This window comes from Dysidea avara, chromosome 8 (assembly GCF_963678975.1).
Source record: "Dysidea avara chromosome 8, odDysAvar1.4, whole genome shotgun sequence".
NCBI classification, from domain to species: Eukaryota; Metazoa; Porifera; class Demospongiae; order Dictyoceratida; family Dysideidae; genus Dysidea; species Dysidea avara.
The window spans coordinates 15,634,793-15,659,373 of NC_089279.1; the positions used below are offsets into that span (position 1 = coordinate 15,634,793).

The following is a 24,581-nucleotide window of genomic DNA, read 5'->3' on the forward strand; positions in this document are numbered from 1 at the left end:
TAGTAGAAATCCCATTCAAAAACAGCTTATAGCTGTAAAAAAAGTGCGCGTCCAAGTAAAGCAGAGTTAACTACGACAAAAAGTAATGATATCATAATGCGGCCATGTGCGAGGTGTGCAAGTTGTAAAATTAATATTAGCTAATCAGATAATACAATGTTATTGTTAAAGTGTTAATGAGAACTATGTGATGCTGCTATTTTTAAGCGTGTGAGCATCTTCATAAATGCCACACAAATTTAATTCTCAATAAAGCAATGTGTATAGATTCTCTGATAGCAATAAATAGTTTGAGTTTGGCCACCTTTCCTTTGTTCGTAGCATTGCCGTATACAGGAAAGACGGCCAAACTCAAACTATTTATTGCTATCAGAGAATCTATACACATTGCTTTATTGAGAATTAAATTTGTGTGGCATTTATGAAGATGCTCACACACTTAAAAATAGCAGCATCACATAGTTCTCATTAACACTTTAACAATAACATTGTATTATCTGATTAGCTAATATTAATTTTACAACTTGCACACCTCGCACATGGCCGCATTATGATATCATTACTTTTTGTCGTAGTTAACTCTGCTTTACTTGGACGCACACTTTTTTTACAGCTATAAGCTGTTTTTGGATGGGATTTCAATACTTTTTGTTCAAATAAGCAACGCACTGTTGATAACAGTAGGTGAGTTTCCATGGTTTTGACAGAAACCCAAGATTACAGTGACAGAATATTAAAATATAACTGTAATTTTAGTGGCCAGGGTCGCCCACATGGGGGTGGAGGGGGGGTAACTGGGGTATTTTTCCCCCTGCCCCAGCCCGAAAGGGGCCCCTTGAATACCTGTTTAAAGAAAGATCGATATACTCTAATAGAGCAGTCAGGATCTAGACCCTTCCTTGCCACTGGGCCCCTCTTTAACTCTTTTCCCTGGGCTCTCTAATTTCTCTGGACGGCCCTGTTAGTGGCATGCAACTGCAGTCAACTAACACCCATTTTAACTAGTAAACCCTTAATAACACTTTGCCTTTCATCTTGTACTGCATTAAAACGATCAAGATACTCTATTAGAGCAGTCACAAAACAGCTGTAACACAGCAATCAATATTTAGCATAGTTACAACTTCTGCTTAGCATCGGATTGTATAGTTTAAATTACTAGCTACTTACAGACTTACAATATAAAAATATGGCACTTGTAGAAATGTGACTGTTCTATTAGAGTATCTCTATCTACTTGAAGCATTGACTAGTTCAAGCGAAGAAGCTATGCCCCTGCCAAGAGATCTTGTGAAATGAAATGAGAATAGTAAAGAAAAGGCAAGTATGTACATAGACAATAGAAGGGCGTGTAATTATGTCCTGTTGTAAATAAACGCCTTTAAAATTTATATCACTACTAAATAAGCGCACCGGAATAGGCTTGAGGCTGTTGTCTCCAAGGTTGTCTCATTACTTGTCTTTTCGTGTTGAAGGGATTTAGTCACAATTGGTGAGTTTAACTATACATGTATTTGTGTTGTAAAACTTAATTGTAAAAAGGCGATTAGCACATATCATGAAAACATGTATTTGTCACAGTAGAGTCTCTCACGATTATTACGAGACATTGGACCAGGGTAAAAAATTTACTGCTATATTTAGAGGTTGTAGCGTTTGTATATCTTAGTATCTTAATAAATAATTCTCCATGATCACTAATCACTAATAGTACAGTGAAAACTGGTCATTATTTAGGCCATAGGGACAAAAATTTTCTGACCTAGCTTTTTAAAGAGGTAGCTGCATTTTGTGGCCTTAAAAAAGGTAAGAAGCATGATGTTCTAACTGGCTATAGAGATGGATTTAGTGTGTGACAGCGTATGAGACAGTGAGTGCTGGCAGCAAGGGGGCAGCCAATCTGTTAGAGCACCAAAGGCACTGTTTCAGACTTAGGCAGTTGGCTGTCAGCCCAAAGTGTAAAAGTTTCACTATTGGTCCTTATAAGCTCCTGATGAAGAATCAAAGTGATGAAGTCATCATCCACAGGATATATTTTCAGAGTATCCATTTCAGTTCTACAATATAGTAGCCAAGCATAAGATGAACATAACACAGCATTCCGGTGGTTTAGTGGTGACCACAACACTGCCTGAGGTAAACTGTGGTGAGATTTGAGACTACTGGAAGCCCTGGAATGCCTTCAACACATGAAATACCAAATATCTAATGCCTGGCTTTCATCCACAGTGGACCTGTCTTGGTGGCCACTTGTACAGAAGGAAAACAGCTGCCACACAGTCTTTCGAGCGAACAGCTAGTTTCCACACCTCTTAATTATCAATTTGTAAAATCTTGAGCAAAATTGTGTGTGCGAGCAAGTGTGATGTTGGTGCCGTGTATATGGTTGCTGCCTAGCATTGACACATCACAAGTATTGAAGTCACAATGTGTTACTGTATCATCCATCTAAATACAATCTCTGAATGTGTCATTTAGTGTAGAGAGCAATCTTCCACAAGAAGTGACCTGCAGGTTTCAGTGTATATTGTTAACCATTAATATTGTTCACCATTGTGATTGTGAACTGTATGTACAGTGAAACCTCACTTAGTGGCCACCTCTTTAATAAGACCACCTCATTATATTGGCCACCTCTAGTAGATCCCAAATATAGCTAAGCAGTACTTTATGACCTCATTAATAAGGCCACCTTGTTATTCAGGCCAAATTTTGTGGTTCCACAGCTGGCCATATTAATGAGGTTTCATTGTACTTATGTGAATTTTTATTTTTCGTAACTTTTCTTCAGGTTTACTGATGGGCACTATGAAGCATTGTTGGCTGGTCCGTACATAATGTGGTGACTTGAAATGCTAAAACAGTACGTAGCATGTCTTGTATGTACATGTAATGTGTTGTAATGTGTCCACACATCCACACATCTTAGAAATAAATATAGTTGTATTCCCTATACTCAGTTCCATTGTGCCACTGGGTCATAAGTGGGTTGAGTATGGATCATCTAGGACATTTGAGTCACATTTTGTCCTGGCCAAGTGGATCTCATCCACTGACAGAATATACAGGATCAGATCACGTGTATAAATTACGGTGGAACTTGTTTATTGCCACCTTCACTCAATAAGCAGGTAATAATGTATAAATTCTCAATTGGAATTGGCTTTTCAAGAGAGGTTGTCTTTCTATACTGGTGGCCATTAAGACAGGTTGTACTGATAGTGTGTACATACTAGAGATGCAACAATATCCTCCACTTAGTGTCGTTTGATAGTGATGCAATGGAGACTATGTATTGTTGCATTTAAATACTATACTATTATATTGCAACTCTAGCACGTATTTATAACAGGAATGTTTGTTAACTGTTTAGACATACTGGAGCAACACCCACTCATCTGGATTCTACAAATGGAGTCATATTAACTTGTCATCGTACTTACTTGTTACTCCCATTGTGCTTGGATGAATATACATGCCGTCATGTGAGACTTGTTATCATGGCGGGCCACTGGAAAACATTTTCATAGCAGTTATATTACAGTCATTATTGTACAATTCTTACATTATTGTTGTGAAAAGTGTTTGGTATTCATGTGTCCTCTGTATGTTGTAATTACATGTGTAATTTTTGTGTGGGGGTGTTATAAAATGCAATAATGCGTGGTGACAATTGGCTAGCTACATGTGCTAATTACTCGCAGCTTGTGTCAACAACTGGTAACCGCAGTTGTACTCTGTGTCATTCTTTAAGCCGCGCCCTTAGAGGACAAATTACGTCACGGTGGGGGCAACTAAATTTAAAAACGAACGATGGTATGCAGCACCATAGATTATATCTGTGAACTATAATCTATGGCAGCACACTTCTTTGTGGCTATATGCACTGATTAACTACATAGAGCGCCAGTTCATCAATACCCAGTGACCGCAGTTGTGCTCTGCGTCATTCCTTAAATTCCGTGTAAAATTCTTAGATAGCAAATTACGTGGGGGCGACTAAATTCAAATTTCAAACTAGTCATTCTTGAAAACATATGTTTCAATCTGAACGAAACTTTTAGAACAGTTTAAAGATACATTGCCCTACATGCCAAGCGAGTATTGCGGAAAACAACAATCTGGGATTTGTATTTGGCCTCTAGGTCGACTGAGGACGACTGAAACTTCGTTTGGTGCTGAAATTACGACTGTAGGGTAATCATGTATGGTGAAATCGATGATGTGAATCTTGAGGCGATTGAGTGAATACTGAAGCGATAGCAGGGCAATCAATGTTTGGAATGCACAAAGGAATGCAAGGCATACAACTGCGGTTGCGTCTAACCGCATGCGATAAAAAAATAATAAAAAATGAAACTTCCCCTTTGATGTCGGCAATCTCGATCACGAAACAATCGGCATGGATTTGCTTCACTGCTTGTGTGGTAGTTACTAGTGACACGATGAGTTCAACTCTAGAGTTCCAGAGGGATAGCGTAAGTGGCGGGTGAGTTACAGGAAGACCGAATTTGACAACGTTCGTTCCTGTAAAATCCTCACGTAGTGGTCGCATCATTTATTGTCTGCGGCGCGCGTTTCTGCTTTACTGGCCGCGCGACTCACTACCGTGAGTCTTGATGTCTATATCAGCCACCGATACGATATGTATCGGTATATCAGTACACCTCTAATAGTAAGTGATCCTTGTATAACAATTGTTAAAGCAAATCATAAATAGACTATGCACACAAAGACACAGGTCTAAATCCATAAGCAGTTCCACTCATTTGTCCTGTAGTGCTGCATGAATACAATAGCAAAGCCAGTCAGTTTGTCAGTCGGCATACAAATCAACACGGTTGATACTTATTTGGATTGTTTCAGGACATTTTTAAACATTTAGCTAGGCTGCCAAGTGTTGATGGCCCAGCAGTTGGGGAGTCTGGTAATAGAGATGGGATGGTATAGGATTTGAAAATATTAATACGTTGTTCCAAAAATATCACTATACAACGATACATTGCAATACTTCAAATCAGTGCATACGTATGTCAGGTTTTCTTAAAAGAAAAGACTGACAGAACATTTTCTCTAATCTAATACTAACTCATTAATTTAGTTGCAAACTGGTACTTGCATTTCAATTATGCTAAGCACTATAATGTTCAAGTTGATACAACTGATTAATTTATTGCAATACACGATGAATCAGTATATTAAAAACTATATTGATACCAGTATCACTATCTTGTGTATTGCAATATGGCAATAAATTTATATATCATTCCATCTCTACTGTACCTGGTAACAATCATTGAAGAACTTGAGGTCTTAACCAACAAAGTAATGGTAGCCCGATAACCCATTGAATGTTGTTGGAAATTTTGGTTCAGTACCTTGGTATTACTGTGTTTACTTTACAAGGTTGGTTTCTGGCCAGCGGGAATTACAACAAACCTTCAAGATCCCTACTATACAGTACTGCATATATACCATATGCTGATGCATACATGTATACAAATGGTGAGGTTGATAAGTACTTTGCCCACCCATCTATCAGTACTACATATACTAGCAGTGCTGCATGTTATGTGTAATCTAATCCAAAACAGCCAAGCTGTAAAAAAAGAGTGCGGCTCTCCAAAAGGCTATGGTGAAAAAAAGATGTGAAATCCAAGGTGGTGGCCAAGAAATGGCTGTGATGGTAGGTCAGTGGTAAAAATTTTAATAACGACAATTCTGGTGAATTTTGTGCCAAGACCAAGCAGCACCAAATTCACCTGAATTGTTGTTATTAACATTTCATATCTTTTTTCACCATAGCCTTTCTCAGGGTCACACTCTTTTTTTACAGCTTGGCTGTTTTGGATTAGATTTCACTTCTTTTTGTATTTGTATACCCCAAATACCCCAAAGCCGGCCTATGGCCGGCTTTAGGGCTTTTTAACCTATCATTTTTTTCTTTACCACAGCAAGAAGAAAAGATGAAGCAGGGTGATTTCTTTGTAGCTGAACTCTCTACAAGGTGATCCTTCTAGCTGATCACTCTACTGGATGACTTGTTTGTAGCTGAACTCTCTACAAGGTAATTTCTTCTAGCTGATCTTTCTACAGGGTGATTTGTTTGTAGCTGAATTCTCTACAGGGCGATTTGTTTGCAACTGAACTCTCTACATGGTAGTTTCTTTGTAACTGAACAATGTAATTCTTCTAGCTGAACTCTCTACAGGGTGACTTGTTTCTAGCTGATCTCTCTACAGGGTGACTTCTTTCTAGCTGAACTCTTTACAGGTGATTTGTTTGCAGCTGAACTCTCTTACATGGTGGTTTCTTTGTAGCTGAACTCTCTACAAGGTGACTTCTTCTAGCTGATCCCTCTACAGGATGACTTGTTTCTAACTCAACTCTTTATAGCGTGATCTGTTCATAGTGGAACTTTCTATTGGGGGTTTGTTTGCAGCTGAACTCTCTACACGATGGTTTCTTTGTAAATGAACTCTCTACAAGGTAACTTCTTCTAGCTGATCTCTCTACAGGGCAATTTGTTCGTAGCTGAATTCTCTACAGGGTGATTTGTTTGCAGCTGAACTCTCTACATGATGGTTTCTTTGTAGCTGAACTCTCTATTAGGTACCTTCTTCTAGCTGATCTGACTACAGGGTGACTTGTTTGTAGCTGAACTCCCTACAGAATAAATTGCATTGTAATATAATTCTATAATGGAGTAAATTATAAACGTAGCTCAATGCTCTATTAGGGTGACTGTTCTATTAGAGTATCTCGATCTTGCATATGCTACACGTAGTTGGCTTTGGAATCATAACTCAGTGGTTTATAATCCGATTCTTCTGTACTACTGCAAGGAGTTTCTATGATAATTATTCCAGCTACACACCGATTTTCAGCTCACTGCTCTAAGCGGTTTGCCTGGTAGGCGTGAAAACTAATGGGTTTTTTTTGTTCATAAAAATCGATCGCGTAATTTTGACACAGGTTGGGTTTTGTGTCATATCTCGATGGTCTTTAACTGGATTCCACAAAAAGGCACTCCTACGATAGTTATTCCATCTACATAGCAATTTTCAGCTCATTCCCTCAAGCGGTTTACCCTGTGGGTGTGACAGACCTTCAACCTAATTTTATGCAAATAATCGGTCATAACTCCGTGAATGTTCATCGGATTCCTACCAAACTTGGTACAGAGATTCACATTAATGAGCCCTTTACGTGTGCCAAATTTCAGCCCGATCCGAGCACACATTCATGTTTTATGGTGGATTTTGCAAAGTGTGCGAAAAGAAGAAAAAAACGAAGAAAAAAACCAAAACTTTGGCCACTCGTATCTTGGAAATGGCTGGAGCGAGTTTTTTCAAATTTGGAATGTGGACTCCCCTACCTAGCTGGCACTTCTGTAGCAACTTTGGTTTCAATCGGATAAGGAATCACGGAGCTACAAAGGTGTGAAAATCGCGTTTACTTTCTTCCTGTAAATATACTCACGGTGTGGCACCGGCTTCTTGGGCCGCACGACACACTACCGTGTGTCTTGATCATGAATGAAGTCTAATACCAAACTATACATGCATACTAGAAGTCTAAGACAAAGCAGCTACAGTTTACAAGGTAACCATTTAAGCAATTGCAAAAATAATTATATAATTAATTATATTAAATCCTAACTAGATTTATTTCTTATTCACTTATGCTAGCCATTCTATTTCTGAATCACATTTACTCTAGAGAGCCTGGCGGCTGATAATTCTTTCATATACAAAAGAACTAGCCATAGTTGCCACCGGTATAATGTATCAACATCTGTCCTAAACTTCTTGTGTAGTATATGACAATGACTTCAATTAATATTATGTAATATATCTTTATATTCACATGTAGATGATGATAAGTAATAAACTGCATTTACACATACCTCTACTGCCACCCTTAATGAATTCATAGCTTCATCATCATTTTTAAATAAAAATCCTATTTCTTGCAACACTTTATCAACAGAAAAAAAATTTCTTAGGATTTCATGAATTGAAAGGATTTTGGATACACTGAAAAACAGCAACTCATTATAATCTTTGTACAAATTACTAATTTTGATTCTCCATTTCTTCAACTTGTTTTCTGCACTACTAACCTGATGAAGATAATGATTAATATACTTGTTACATAAGTGCAACATACTTTTTCTAGAGCATTTTCCAGTTTTCCATTACACTGAACAGTTTCTGTTATCTTCACATAATCTTGATGTCCCAAATTTCTCAGCTTTAACATAGTGTTGTACAATGTTTGAGCAGTCTACAGTGAGAGTTTAGATACATGCATACTAGCAGAGAGACATAATTCCAACAATTCACAATTATGAAACTTTCCACAATCGTGATATAGTGCCATTACAGATGTATAGTGACCTTTACAGCCATTTGTGAATTGAAAATTTACTAATTTTTCATCATTATTTCCCTGAGGTATTACTTATACTGGTAAAATGATTTAAGTCTTGGTGCATGAAAGAAACAACTGTCCATGAATAATTTATATTCAAGAGCAAATAAATCTAAAAGAATTTGTCAAGCAAAAATTCCAAGTTGTTTCTTAGATCAAGCCTTTTACTTTGAAATTAGTTATTACATTGTAAATAAGGTCTCAGGATAAGAATGATAAATTTTCAATGCAAATATAGCTGTAAAGGTCACCAAAGAATAAATCGAACAAGGGCATAACAACTACAGGTGCTCCGGGTACTGGAGCACACCCTGTAATTATCAATTTTAAAATTTACTACAAGGTGCAATCATGTGATTGTTCATTAATGCACTGTAAAGTGCACTTAGTGTGATACATACAAATTTACTTGTATATTGAAGTTAACAGAACAGGCACTATGGGAGTGCATAATGCAATCACATGCAAACAGGCCCAACCCATCTGGAATGTGCTAACAAAGCATTGCATCACTTCTTTGCAGCATTGCATCACTTCTTTGCATGTTATGGGATAGCAGTTTCACACTATCATAAGCCACAACTTGTAGCACTGTCAGTCTACTCCTTGTATTGGCACCTAGTGTTCAGTCTGCCTCATAATCAGTAGCTAGTTGCAGTGATTGGAGTGTTTCAGGGTGCTTCCCCACCCACTCACCCATTTTAAACTATTTTCAATAATTAACAACAAACCTGGCATCCCAAGATGGAGGGGTGCAGTAATACTGCTTGAAGAATAACTGTAATGCTGATTGGCATAGCAATCTCTCAGATGCAGCAAATCAAACAGATATTAACAGTGGCACTACCCCTTTTGTCTGAGAGATTTTGCATGCCCCACGAAGTCCTGGGCTTGCCCAATTTTGTCCCCAAATTAGCCTGCAAGCTAAACATATTGGAGTCTGGCTTGCCTGAGATGTTAACTGGGGTTTAAATGAGTGAAATTTGCTTACTTATCAATGAGATCTTCTCTCAGTAGTAACATTCCTGTAAAAATTACAAAATTTGCCACTTTCTTTAGCTAATCTATATTATACCTCTAATGCATGAGATGGAAGACACAACAATCCAATACGCGTGTCTCACTGAGTAATGCATGGGAACTGAGGTGTCTGTTAATGGTGAGTCATCAACCAAAAATCATTGACTTTCTTGCTAAGCCACATCAGGCTAGGTCCGATAACTTTAGTATAATGTAGTGAATAGTGTGATACTTATTAATTCAAGAATTCAAGTGAAGAATCGGACACCTGACAAGAACTAGATGCAGTGGCAACACAGGAAAAGACCACGTGTTTATCAATCTCTGTAATGGATTTACGCTGACACTGTGCTCAGGAGAGAAGAAAACAAAGACTCTGAGTAGAGTTGTGGTGATGATGAGCTGTCAGTGCCACAGATTAGTGCATATAACTCAGATTTGTAGAAGAAGATTCTATTGTTAATATCGAATGGAAGATACTGTATAGCTCCGTAATTACCAGCATTATAATAGGATTGTTGCTTGTAGTACTGCACTGGTACATGTACCACAGCCTTGCACCTGTGTTTGCTTTACGGATTACAACCAGCCTAATCAATCTCTAGAAGTGGCTCAGTCATAGTTGATCCAATCTCATAGTAAAGAAAGATAGCCAGGTAAGAAAAAAAAACAATACTGGTAATCATATCAATTTAAAATTGAAAATTTTACAAGGGGAATAGGGATAATTGAAAAAAGCCATGAAACAGAAGGGATTGCTGGGCTGGTATTGTAAACCACAAATCCCTATTTTGACTTGTGTCATAAATTTTAGTTACATGATCTGTCATTTTGAGATGAGTCAAAATAGGGATTTGTGGTTTACATTACACCCAGCAATCCCTTCTTGTTTCATGGCTTTTTCAGTGATCCTTTCTTGTTTCATGGCTTTTTTCAGTGATCCCTTCTTGTTTTATGGCTTTTTTTCAGTGATCCCTTCTTGTTTCATGGCTTTTTTCAGTGATCCCTTCCTGTTTTATGGCTTTTTTCAGTGATCCCTTCTTGTTTCATGGCTTTTTTCCTATTGCATGGACTACAATACTGAGAATAATTATGGTGCACGGTAGATATAGTGTCAGAAAAGAGATACGTCATCAAGACACACGATAGTGTGTCATGCGGCAAAGAAACTAGCACGCACCAGCGTGAGTATGTTGACAGGAAGAAAGAAAACACGATATTCACACCTCCACAGCTCTGTGTTTCCTTTACGAAACAAGACAAATTTTGCTGTGAACATGACAGCCAACTTCAGGACTCCACATACCAAATGTGATTGAAATCGCTTCAAGCATTCCTGAGATATGCGACTTCAAAAATTGGCTTAGTTTCTTAGTTGTTTTTCTTTTTTTCCTTCCTTAATACTTTCTTCTTTTTGCACACTTTACAAAAACTGCCATAAAATGTGAATGCCATATTCGATTGCTTTGAAATTTCGCACACAGAAGGAAGATATAAAGGCACATCTCCTGGTACTAAGTTTGGCTGAAATACGATAAACAGTCATGGATTTATTAGCAATTATTCACGAAAAATAACACCAGTATGTTGTCACGCTTACAGGGTAAACCGCACATGGGAAGAAGCTGAAAATTAGAGATGTGCGAAAACAAACTTAGACATATCTCAATATTTCCTTTGAACGTATCTCGATTATCTAACATATTTAGATAATTGAAACAAATGCATTATTTTAGTCAACTGCCAATTACTGTATAGTAAAAAACTTTGGTGGTAAAAAAGTGTGAAGAACCCCTCTGTTGAAAAAATTGATGGAAAAAAACTTTGGAGATTGAAAATAATATTTGCCAAAGTTTTTTACCACCAAAGTTTTTACTGTACAGTACGTAAGGATCTCGGTAAGGATAAAATGACAAGGTACCAACTCATCAGTTAAGTATAGTGTAGTAACTGTATAGGTAGCTAGTGTTGTTGTTGTAGCAGTATTTTTGTAGCTACTGATCTAACGATGTGCTAGCAAAGGCGTGCTTCTCTATCTCCTGTGATGCCGAGAGCAACCGTATTTGCTTCTCAGTGAACTCCAGTAGCAAAGGTTATCGTTATCACGTATATCAAAGTATTTGGCCAAATCCATCACGAGACGACAAACTAACTGACGTGCGAACAGGAAGCTGGTTGGAAATGCTACCCTAAGGAGTGCTTACAACTGTGGGACACATTCCTAGGAAGATCAAGATCTCCAAAGTCAGTTCGATCTTTATTGTGTGGTGGTATGAGCTGACCTTCATTTCAAGTTCTAGTTACTCAATGCGAGACTCAATGTGCTCGTGTGATCATCTAAAATAATTGGCAAAAAAACTTTGGCAAATTGAACGCTATTCGCCAAATTCGTCAAAGTTTTTTACTGCCAAAGTTTTTTACTATACGGTATGTAACCAGTAAGGTTAGCAAATTACAGTTTTTTGAAGAGTATAAATTTATGGAAGTTTACTATTATCTAGATAAATAAACTTATCATCCTAATCTCAATAAGTTTTCTAATATCTAGATAATCGGATATATCTAGATAATCGCACACCTCTACTGAAATATGGTGGGTGAATAGGTTCACTATTCAACCTCATACATTTTGTGGTTTGAAAGAAATCGAGCTAAAAACCACGAAGATACAATGAAAAAACCAACAGTGTATAAGAATTGTGCAATCAAGATTAGCTTTAAAAATAAAAATAAAAATCTACTTTCCATGCCTACCAGAACAACCGCTTGGAGTAATGCTTTGAAAATCGCTGTACAAATGGAGTGATCATCTTAAAAGTAGGGCTGCACCGATTCTAGTATCGGTATTGGTATCAGGCTGATACTGCTGTTTTCATGAAGTATCGGAATCAGCCATTATATTGTTTCAAATACCGATTCTTATCACGTGCGAGAATAAACTAACGTTCGTTTGTACTTGCTTATTTTACTAGCACAGTGGATGCCTAAAAGCATCAAGTATACCACCAATAGAGCTACCAGCAAAATTACTGATCTATGCTGAAACCTATGTGTGAAAACGCTTTACTGAGAAAAAGATCAATATACTCTACTAGAACAGTCAATAACTCTAATAGAGCAATCAGGTAAAAGTGATTTTTAGTATTTTTTTTTGTAAGCACCATTATGATATTATTATCTACACTTCTCCAGAAGAATACTGGAATATCCACTGGTTTGCATTTCAGTGACTTCCTGCTTTGTGAATCTTGATTGGCTATTTCATTATAAACATGAACCATACTGAAAACATGTACAAGAATACCATGAAATGCAATATATAATATATGTGTGAACTATGAATTAGCTACTTTAAGGTACTTGGTATCGGTACTTGTACTTGCAGATACTTCCCAGCTGAGTACTTGGTATTTGAAGTATCGGTAAAAAGTGGAATCAGTGCAGCCCTACTTAAAAGGCTCTTCAATGGTGTAGAAGAATCAGACTTAAAGCCACAAAGTTACAACACGAAATCCAACTTGATGTAGCAAGTGCAAGATCGAGATACTCTAATGGAGCAGTCATTCTAATAGAGCAGTCACCCTGAAGAGAGAAATAAGTTACCCGTATAGAGATCAGCTACAAACAAATCACCCTGTAAAGAGATCAGCATACAAGTTACTCTATAGAGATCAGCTTCACTCAGTATAAGTGCTGGAAACAAATCACCATGTAGAGAGATCAGTTAGGAAAAGGTCACCCAGTAGAGAGTTCAGCTAGAAACAAGTCACCTGTAGAGATATCAACTAGATACAAGTTACTCTATAGAGATCAGCTACAAACAAATCACCCAGTAGAAATACAGGCTGGAAACAAATCATCATGTAGAGAGATCAGTTAGGAACAAGTCACCCAGTAGATAGTTCAGCTAGAAACAAGTTATCCTGCAAAGAGATCACTAATCACCCTGTAGAAAGATCAGCTGGAAACAAGTCACCCTGTAGAGATATCACTAGAAACAAGTCAGCTAAGACCTGAATTCTATGGATATTTTTTATAATGATGCATTTTTTACAAAAATTAATACTGTATGAAAATTATCACACGTCCTCCCTCCTACAGGTAGACAACTTTGTAGCAGAAATCTCCACAAGATAACGTGTTTGTAGTTGAAGTCTACAGGGTGACTTGTTTGTTGCTGAACTCTGCAGTACAGGGTGATTTGTTTGTAGCTGAACTCTCCATAGGGTGACTTGTTTGTAGTTGAACTCTCTCCAGGGTGACTTATTTGTAACTTAACTCCTACAGGGTGACTTGTTCATAGTTTAACTCTCTCCAGGATGGCTTATTTGTAACTGAACTCACTACAAGGTTACTTGTTTGTAGTTGAACTATCTACAGGGTGACTTGTTTGTATCTGAACTCTCTCCAAGGTGACTTATTTATAACTGAACTCACTTCACAGTGACTTGTATGTAGTTGAACTATCTACAGGGTGACTTGTCTGTAGCTGAACTCTCTCCAGGGTGACTTATTTGTAACTGATGGGGTGACTTGTTTGTATTTGGACTATCTACAGGGTGACTTATTTGTAACTGAACTCTCTACAGGGTGATTTATTCATAGTTGAAGTCAAAAGAGTGACTTGTATTGCTGAACTTTCTTCAGGGTAACTTGTTTGTAGTTAAACTCTCTACAGGTGACTTGTTTGTAACTGAACTCTCTACAGGGTGATTTTTTTTGTAGCTGAACTTTCTACAGGGTGACTTGATTGTAGTTGAACTCTCATGTTAGGTATGTTGAGATGACACTATATCCAAAAGTATGCAAATGCCTCAGGGAGTGTAATTGGTATGGAAACTTCCATAGTTGCAATACAGAGTTATATACAGCAATTGGAAACTGGATAAGGAAATGGGAAACTGAAATGAATAGAAATGAACCTCATATATATACATGTATAGAGTACAACCTCACTTAATGGTCATATTATTATATATACCACTTTCACACCTCACTTCAAAGGGACGTGAAAGTGTATAAGTGGTATAATAGCACTGCTATCACTGCTCAGGAATGCATTAACAAGAAATGGAAGTAGTTTTAGACTCTATTTAGGCTGTTTTGGGTGGGTAATAAATCTCATATACTCCACCTTGTTTTCTAATATACTCCACACCTTCAGGCACAATATAACACATGCTCAAAACTAGGTCCAGTCAATTAGTATGCATTTTTCATGTGCAGTGATGTAACAAGGGCGCTTAATTTTGTCACGTGAGCATGCATAGTTACCATGGCATTAGTATTATTGCAAGAAAACCAGCCGCTTTTACCAAGCCCACAGCAGAAACAGCCATGGATGAGGTAAGTAATCTGAGTATAATGTAAAATAGAGTCTAAAACAGTTATACGAGCACAATGTGGAGTCTATGAAATTTATAAACCCAAAGGCCCAGGCTGTAGTGCACAACTGAAGCGAGGGCGCTACTAAGGGCCTGAGGGTTTATAAATTTCATACACTCCACATTGTGCCCGTATAACTATTATATAGAGGATATAACTTGTATATACTACCTCCTATTCTCATTAATGCATTCCAAGCATTTTTAGAAATAGAACTGAGCAATAGTAAAAAAATATTGAGTATCGAGATATAAAGTTTCAAATCGTATCATGATATTTAGCTTCTACACTAACGTGATGGATGTAACACTTCAAATTGAATGATAAATAGTTCTATTCATGAACCATATTCTTGTCTTTTGACAAGAAAGGAGCAATGATTAGGTGTAAACAATGTATAAATAGCAAGTTTGTTCACAAAATTCTCAATTGTACAAGCAGCTAACTACTGATCCATAATTTAGATACTATCATGATACATATCATTATCGTGACATTTTCATTACTATCAATCGTCTTGTGAAAATTGTGTTATCGCCCACCTCTACTTAGAAATCATCCAATTTCTTTGATGAAACTGTGCCATCTCCTCTGCTTTAATATAGTGACACTTCACAGGATCGATAGTGGGTTTTAATTTTGTAAAGTGAGCCAAAGCACAAATCATGGACTTGTAGAGGAAGACAGTTCACTGTTTTACTGAGGTTACCGTTTTGATTGCATTCTAGTCATGTGGCAATGTCCACACACTGGATGTAGCATTTAATTTATTTGGCCATTAGTGTTAACATATTCACTACTTTAGTTTATTCATGACTAGTAAAGTAAGTACTTTAGTGCACTTGATAAGTTTGAGCTAATTATGCTTTGAAAGTAGCCTATTATGCTTTTGAGCAGTGCTCAAAAATTCAGCCTATTATGCTCAAAATTATGCTTTCAAATTACGATTATGCTCTAGAGTTGGCTGTCTTATTAGAGTATCTAATCCAAAACAGCCAAGCTGTAAAAAAAGGAGTGCGGCCCTTGAAAACGCTATGGTGAAAAATGATGTGAAATCCAAGGTGGCGGCCAAGAAATGGCTGTGATGGTAGGTTAATGGTTAAAATTTTAATAACGACAATTTAGGTGAATGTGGTGCCGCTTGGTCAATTGGCACAAAATTCACCTGAATTGTCATTATTAAAATTTTTACCATTAACCTACCATCACAGCCATTTCTTGGCCGCCACCTTGGATTTCACATCTTTTTTCACCATAGCCTTTTCAAGGGCTGCACTCCTTTTTTTTACAGCTTGGCTGTTTTGGATTAGATTTCACTTCTTTTTGTATTTGTATACCCCAAAGCCGGCCTATGGCCTGCTTTGGGACTTTTTAAACTATCTTTTTTCTTTACCACAGGAAGAAGAAAAGATGAAGCAGAAGTACCTTAAATATTTCTGATTTTATCAGTAAATGTACAAATTATATATATAATACATATCAAGACACACGATAGTGTGTCGTGCGGCCCAAGAAGCCGGCGCGCCACACCGTGAGTATATTAACAGGAAGAAAGAAAACGCAATTTTCACACCTATGTAGCTCTGTGATCCCTTATCCGATTGGAACCAAATTTGCTGGAGACGTGCCGCCCAGTTAGGGTAGTCTACATACCAAATTTGAAGAAAATCGCTCCAGCCATTTCCGAGATACGAGCGAACAAAAGTTCGTTTTAATTTCTTCGTTTTTTTCTTCTTCTTCTTCTTCTTCTTCTTCTTCTTCTTCATCTTCTTCATTTCGCACACTTCGCAAAATTCGCCATAAAACACGAATGCGTGCTCGGATTTGGCTGAAATTTGGCACACTTAAAGGGCTCATTAAGGCGGATCTCCGTACCAACTTTGGTAGGAATCCGATGAACATTCACGGAGTTATGACCGATTATTTGCGTAAAATAAGGTCGAAGGTCTGTCACGCCTACAGGGTAAACGCCTTGGAGGAATCAGTTGAAAATTGATATGTAGATGGAGCTACCATCGTAGGAGTGCCTTTTTGTGGTTTGAAAGGAATCGGGATAAAGACCATGGAGATATGATACGAAAACCAACCTGTGTCAAAATTACGCGATCAATTTTTATGAATAAAAAAACTATTAGTTTTCGTATCTACCAGGCAAACCGCTTAGAGGAACGAGCTGAAAATCAGTATGTAGCTGGAATAATCATCATAGAAAGTCCTTGCAGTAGTACAGAAGAATCGGATTACAAATCACTGAGTTATGATTCGAAAGGCAACTAGGTGCAGCAAATGCGAGATCGAGATACTCTAATAGAACAGTCACCCTAATAAAGCATTCAGCTGCATTTATAATTTACTCAGCTATATTACATTGTAAGTTATTCTGTAGGGGAATTCAGCTACAAACAAGTCACCCTGTAGTCAGATCAGCTAGAAGAAGGTACCTAATAGAGAGTTCAGCTACAAATAAGCCATCATGTAGAGAGTTCAGCTCAAATAAATCACCCTGTAGAGAATTCAGCTACAAAGAAATTGCCCTGTAGAGAGATCAGCTAGAAGAAGTTACCTTGTAGAGAGTTCAGTTACAAAGAAACAATCATGCAAAGAGTTTAGCTACAAACAAATCACCCAGTAAAAAGTGCCGCTATGAACAGATCACACTGTAGAGAGTTCAGTTAGAAACAAGTCATCCTGTAGAGAGATCAGCTAGAAGAAGTCGCCTTGTAGAGAGTTCAGTTACAAAGAAACAATCATGCAAAGAGTTTAGCTGCAAACAAATCACCCAGTAGAAAGTTCCGCTATTAACAGATCACACTGTAGAGAGTTCAGTTAGAAACAAGTCATCCTGTAGATAGATCAGCTAGAAGAAGTCACTTTGTAGAGAGTTCAGCTACAAAGAAACCACCATGTAAAAGAGTTCAGCTGCAAACAAATCACCTGTAGAGAATTCAACTACAAACAAATCACCCTGTAGAAAGATCAGCTACAAACAAGTCACCCTGTAGAGAGATCAGCTAGAAACAAGTCATCCTGTAGAGAGTTCAGCTAGAAGAAGTTACATTGTAAAGAGTTCAGCTACAAAGAAACTACCATGTAGAGAGTTCAGCTGCAAATAAATCGCCCTGTAGAAAGATCAGCTAGAAGAAGTTACCTTGTAGAGAGTTCAGCTACAAACAAATCACCCTGTAGAGAGTTCAGCTACAAAGAAACTACCATATAGAGAGTTCAGCTGCAAACAAATTGCCCTGTAGAGAATTCAGCTACAAACAAATCACCCTGTAGAAAAGTAGATCAGCTAGAAGAAGTTACCTTGTAGAGAGTTCAGCTACAAACAAATCACCCTGTAGAGAGTTCAGCTACAAAGAAACTACCATATAGAGAGTTCAGCTGCAAACAAATTGCCCTGTAGAGAATTCAGCTACAAACAAATCACCCTGTAGAAAAGTAGATCAGCTAGAAGAAGTTACCTTGTAGAGAGTTCAGCTACAAACAAATCACCCTGTAGAGAGTTCAGCTACAAAGAAACTACCATATAGAGAGTTCAGCTGCAAACAAATTGCCCTGCAGAGAATTCAGCTACAAACAAATCACCCTGTAGAAAAGTAGATCAGCTAGAAAAGTTACCTTGTAGAGAGTTCAGCTACAAACAAGTCACCATGTAGAGAGTTCAGCTAGAAGAAGTTACATCGTAGAGAGTTCAGCTACAAAGAAACTACCATGTAGAGAGTTCAGCTGCAAACAAATCGCCCTGTAGAGAATTCAGCTACAAACATATCACCCTGTAGAAAGATCAGCTAGAAGAAGTTACCTTGTAGAGAGTTCAGCCACAAACAAATCACCCTGTAGAGAGTTCAGCTACAAACAAGTCACCCTGTAGAGAGATCAGCTAGAAACAAGTCATCCTGTAGAGAGTTCAGCTAGAAGAAGTTACATTGTAAAGAGTTCAGCTACAAAGAAACTACCATGTAGAGAGTTCAGCTGCAAATAAATCGCCCTGTAGAAAGATCAGCTAGAAGAAGTTACCTTGTAGAGAGTTCAGCTACAAACAAATCACCCTGTAGAGAGTTCAGCTACAAAGAAACTACCATATAGAGAGTTCAGCTGCAAACAAATTGCCCTGCAGAGAATTCAGCTACAAACAAATCACCCTGTAGAAAAGTAGATCAGCTAGAAGAAGTTACCTTGTAGAGAGTTCAGCTACAAACAAGTCACCATGTAGAGAGTTCAGCTAGAAGAAGTTACATCGTAGAGAGTTCAGCTACAAAGAAACTACCATGTAGAGAGTTCAGCTGCAAACAAATCGCCCTGTAGAGAATTCAGCTACAAACATATCACCCTGTAGAAGGATCAGCTAGAAGAAGTTACCTTGTAGAGAGTTCAGCCACAAACAAATCACCCTGTAGAGAGTTCAGCTACAAACAAGTCACCCTGTAGAGAGATCAGCTAGAAACAAGTCATCCTGTAGAGAGTTCAGCTAGAAGAAGTTACATTGTAGAGAGTTCAGCTACAAAGAAACTACCATGTAGAGAGTTCAGCTGCAAGCAAATCGCCCTGTAGAGAATTCAGCTACAAACAAATCACCCTGTAGAAAGATCAGCTAGAAGAAGTTACCTTGTAGAGAGTTCAGCTACAAACAAATCACCCTGTAGAGAGTTCAGCTACAAAGAAACTACCATATAGAGAGTTCAGCTGCAAACAAATTGCCCTGTAGAGAATTCAGCTACAAACAAATTACCCTGTAGAAAGGTCAGCTAGAAGAAGTTACCTTGTAGAGAGTTCAGCTACAAACAAAACACCCAGTAGAGAGTTCAGCTACAAACAAGTCACCCTGTATAGAGATCAGCTAGAAACAAGTCATCCTGTAGAGAGTTCAGCTAGAAGAAGTTGCACTGTAGAGAGTTCAGCTACAAAGAAGCTACCATGTAGAGAATTCAGCTGCAAACAAATTGCCCTGTAGAGAATTCAGCTACAAACAAATCACCCTGTAGAAAGGTCAGCTAGAAGAAGTTACCTTGTAGAGAGTTCAGCTACAAACAAATCACCCTGTATAGAGTTCAGCTACAAACAAGTCACCCTGTATAGAGATAAGCTAGAAACAAGTCATCCTGTAGAGAGTTCAGCTAGAAGAAGTTACCTTGTAGAGAGTTCAGCTACAAACAAATTAACCTTGTAGAGAGTTCAGCTACAAACAAGTCACCATGTAGAGAGATCAGCTAGAAACAAGTCATCCTGTAGAGAGTTCAGCTAGAAGAAGTTACATTGTAGAGAGTTCAGCTACAAAGAAACTACCATGTAGAGAATACAGCTACAAACAAATCACCCTGTAGAAAGGTCAGCTAGAAGAAGTTACCTTGTAGAGAGTTCAGCTACAAACAAATCACCCTGTAGAGAGTTCAGCTAGAAACAAGTCACCCTGTAGAGAGATCAGCTAGAAACAAGCCACCCGTAGAGAGTTCAACTAGAAGAAGTTACATTGTAGAGAGTTCAGCTACAAACAAGTCACCATGTAGAGAGTTCAGCTAGAAGAAGTTACCTTGTAGAGAGTTCAGCTACAAACAAATCACCCTGTAGAGAGTTCAGCTACAAACAAGTCACCCTGTAGAGAGATCAGCTAGAAACAAGTCATCCTGTAGAGAGTTCAGCTAGAAGAAGTTACCTTGTAGAGAGTTCAGCTACAAACAAATCACCCTGTAGAGAGTTCAGCTACAAACAAGTCACCCTGTAGAGAGATCAGCTAGAAACAAGCCACCCGTAGAGAGTTCAGCTAGAAGAAGTTACATTGTAGAGAGTTCGGCTACAAAGAAGCTACCATGTAGAGAGTTCAGCTGCAAACAAATCGCCCTGTAGAGAATTCAGCTACAAACAAATCACCCTGTAGAAAGGTCAGCTAGAAGAAGTTACCTTGTAGAGAGTTCAGCTGCAAACAAATCGCCCTGTAGAGAATTCAGCTACAAACAAATTACCCTGTAAAAAGATCAGCTAGAAGAAGTTACCTTGTAGAGAGTTCAGCTACAAACAAATCACCCTGTAGAGAGTTCAGCTACAATTTCTACAGGGTGATTTGTTTGTAACTGAATTTTCTACAGGGCGATTTGTTTGCAGCTAAACTGCTGAACTCTCTACAATGTAACTTCTTCTAGCTGAACTCTCTACAGGATGACTTGTTTCTAGCTGATCTCTCTACAGGGTGACTTGTTTGTAGCTGAACTCTCTACAGGGTGATTTGTTTGTAGCTGAATTCTCTACAGGGCAATTTGTTTGCAGCTGAACTCTCTACATGGTAGTTTCTTTGTAGCCGAACTCTCTACAATGTAACTTATTCTAGCTGAACTCTCTACGGGTGGCTTGTTTCTAGCTGATCTCTCTACAGGGTGACTTGTTTGTAGCCTACAAACAAGTCACCCTGTAGAGAGATCAGCTAGAAACAAGCCACCCGTAGAGAGTTTAGCTAGAAGAAGTTACATTGTAGAGAGTTTAGCAGTTTAGCTGCAAACAAATCGCCCTGTAGAGAATTCAGCTACAAACAAATCACCCTGTAGAAAGATCAGCTAGAAGAAGTTACCTTGTAGAGAGTTCAGCTACAAACAAGTCATCCGGTAGAGGGATCAGCTAGAAGGATCACCTTGCAGAGTGGTCAGCTACAAAGAAATCACCCTGCTTCATCTTTTCTTCTTCCTGTAGTAAAGAAAAAAATGACAAGTTAAAAAGCCCTAAAGCCGGCCATAGGCCGGCTTTGGGGTATACAAATGCAAAAAGAAGTGAAATCTAATCCAAAACAGCCAAGCTGTAAAAAAAGAGTGCGGCCCTGAGAAAGGCTATGGTGAAAAAAGATGTGAAATCCAAGGTGGCGGCCAAGAAATGGCTGTGATGGTAGGTTAATGGTAAAAATTTTAATAACAACAATTCAGTGAATTTGGTGCCGCTTGGTCTTGGCACAAAAATCACTTGAATTGTCGTTATTAAAATTTTTACCATTAACCTACCATCACAGCCATTTCTTGGCCGCCACCTTGGATTTCACATCTTTTTTCACCATAGCCTTTCTCAGGGCCGCACTCTTTTTTTACAGCTTGGCTGTTTTGGATTAGATATTTATTACAGAACTGTCCATGGTGGTTTCTTTGTAACTGAACACTCTTCAAGGTAACTTCTTCTAGCTGTTCTCTCTACAGGGTGATTTAATTGTAGCTGGATTCTGTACAGGTGATTTTTTTGCTGCTGAGCTCTTTACAGAATGGTTTCTTTGTAGCTGAACTCTCTACAAGGTAACTTCTTCTAACTGATCTCTCTACAGGGAGATTTGTTTGTAGCTGAACTCTCTACAGGTGATTTGTTTGCAGTTGAACTATCTAGATGATGGTTTCTTTGTAGCTGAACTCTCTACAAGGTAATTTCTTCTAGCTGAACTCTCTACATGGTGGTTTCTTTGTAGCTGAACTCTCTACAAGATAACTTCTTCTAACTGATCTTTCTACAGGGCAATTTGTTTGTGGCAGAATTTTCTACAGGGTGATTTCTTTGCAGCTGAACTCTCTACATGGTGATTTCTTTTTACTGTAGTTGAACTCTCTACAAGGTAATTTCTTCTAGCTGATCTCTCTACAGGGTGATTTGTTTGTAGCTGAATTCTATACAGGTGATTTGTTTGCAGCTGAGCTCTTTACAGAATGGTTTCTTTGTAGCTGAGCTCTCTACAAAGTAACTTCTTCTAACTGAACTCTCTACAGGGAGATTTGTTTGCAGCTGAACTTTCTTCATGATGGTTTCTTTGTAGCTGAACTCTCTACAAGGTAACTTCTTCTAGCTGAACTCCCTACATGGTGGTTTCTTTGTAGCTGAACTCTCTACAAGGTGACTTCTTCTAGCTGATCTCTCTACAGGGTGATTTGTTTGTAGCTGAACTCTCTATAGGTGATTTTTTGCAGCTGAACTCTCCACATGATGGTTTCTTTAAATTTGTAGCTGAACCCTCTACAAGGTAACTTCTTCCAGCTGATCTCTCTACAGGGTGATTTGTTTGTAGCTGAATTCTCTTCATGATGGTTTCTTTGTAGCTGAACTCTCTACAAGGTAACTTCTTCTACCTGAACTCTCTACAGGGAGATTTGTTTGCAGCTGAACTCTCTTCATGATGGTTTCTTTGTAACTGAACTCTCTACAAGGTAACTTCTTCTAGCTGAACTCCATACATGGTGGTTTCTTTGTAGCTGAACTCTCTACAGGTGATTTGTTTGCAGCTGAACTCTCCACATGATGGTTTCTTTAAATTTGTAGCTGAACTCTCTACAAGGTAACTTCTTCTAGCTGATCTCTCTACAGGGTGATTTGTTTGTAGCTGAACTATCTACTAGATAATTTCTTCTAGCTTATCTCTCTACAGGGTGATTTGTTTGTAGCTGAATTCTGTACAGGTGATTTGTTTGCAGCTGAGCTCTTTACAGAATGCTTTCTTGAAGCTGAACTCTCTACAAGGTAACCTCTTCTAACTAAACTCTCTACAGGGAGATTTGTTTGCAGCTGAACTCTCTTCATGATGGTTTCTTTGTAGCTGAACTCTCTACAAGGTAACTTCTTCTAGCTGAACTCCCTACATGGTGGTTTCTTTGTAGCTGAACTCTCTACAAGGTAGTTTCTTCTAGCTGATGTCTCCACAAGGTCACTAGTTTGTAGCTGAACTTTCTACATAGTGGTTTCTTTGTAACTGAACTCTCTACAAGGAAACTTCTTCTAGCTGATCTTTCTACAGGGTGATTTGTTTGTGGCTGAACTCTCTACAAGGAAACTTCTTCTAGCTGATCTCTCTACAGGGAGATTGGTTTGTAGCTGAACTCTCTACAGGTGATTTGTTTGCAGCTGAACTCTCCACATGATGGTTTTTTTGTAGCTGAACTCTCTACAAGGTAACTTCTTCTAGCTGATTTCTCTACAGGGTGATTTGTTTGTAGCTGAATTCTGTACAGGTGATTTGTTTGCAGCTGAGCTCTTTACAGAATGGTTTCTATGTAGCTGAACTCTTTACAAGGTAATTTCTTCTAGCTGATGTCTCTACAGGGTCACTAGTTTGTAAATGAATTCTCTACATGGTGGTTTCTTTGTAACTGAACTCCCTATGAGGTAACTTCTTCTAGCTGATCTTTCTATAGAGCGATTTGTTTGTATTGGAATTCTGTACAGGCGATTTTTTTTGCAGCTGAGCTCTTTACAGAATGGTTTCTTTGTAGCTGAACTCTCTACAAGGTAACTTCTTCTAGCTGATCTCTCTACAGGGTGATTTGTTTGTAGCTGTATTCTGTACAGGTGATTTGTTTGCAGCTGAGCTCTTTACAGAATGGCTTCTATGTAGCTGAACTCTTTACAAGGTAATTTCTTCTAGCTGATGTCTCTACAGGGTCACTAGTTTGTAAACGAATTCTCTACATGGTGGTTTCTTTGTAACTGAACTCTCTACAAGGAAACTTCTCCTAGCTGATCTCTCTACAGGGAGATTTGTTTGTAGCTGAACTCTCTACAGGTGATTTGTTTGCAGCTGAACTCTCCACATGATGGTTTCTTTGTAGCTGAACTCTCTACAAGGTAACTTCTTCTAGCTGATCTCTCTACAGGATGATTTGCTTGTAGTTGAACTATCAACAAGGTAACTTCTTCTAGCTGATCTCTCTACAGGGTGAATTGTTTGTGGCTGATCTCTCTACAGGGTGACTTGTTTGTAGCTGATCTCTATACAGGTTACTTGTTTCTAGCTG

At 38.3% G+C, this 24,581-nt stretch overlaps 1 protein-coding gene and 1 long non-coding RNA gene across 2 annotated transcripts in view; one reads left to right on the plus strand and one right to left on the minus strand.

Moving 5' to 3' along the window:
- Positions 1–24,581, minus strand: part of LOC136264088 (uncharacterized) — a 238,778-nt gene that overhangs the window by 166,829 nt on the left and 47,368 nt on the right. Inside the window, exons 5-6 of the mRNA XM_066058779.1 lie at positions 8,173–8,289; positions 7,910–8,125 (exon numbers count right to left, since the gene is read on the minus strand). Coding sequence (XP_065914851.1) covers positions 7,910–8,125; positions 8,173–8,289 — 333 coding nt within the window. The remainder of the gene's footprint in view (positions 1–7,909; positions 8,126–8,172; positions 8,290–24,581) is intronic.
- On the plus strand, positions 1,411–3,689 carry LOC136264091 (uncharacterized). The gene is made up of 3 exons (XR_010704951.1): positions 1,411–1,492; positions 2,792–2,863; positions 3,374–3,689. It is a non-coding gene; the product is annotated as an uncharacterized lncRNA (long non-coding RNA).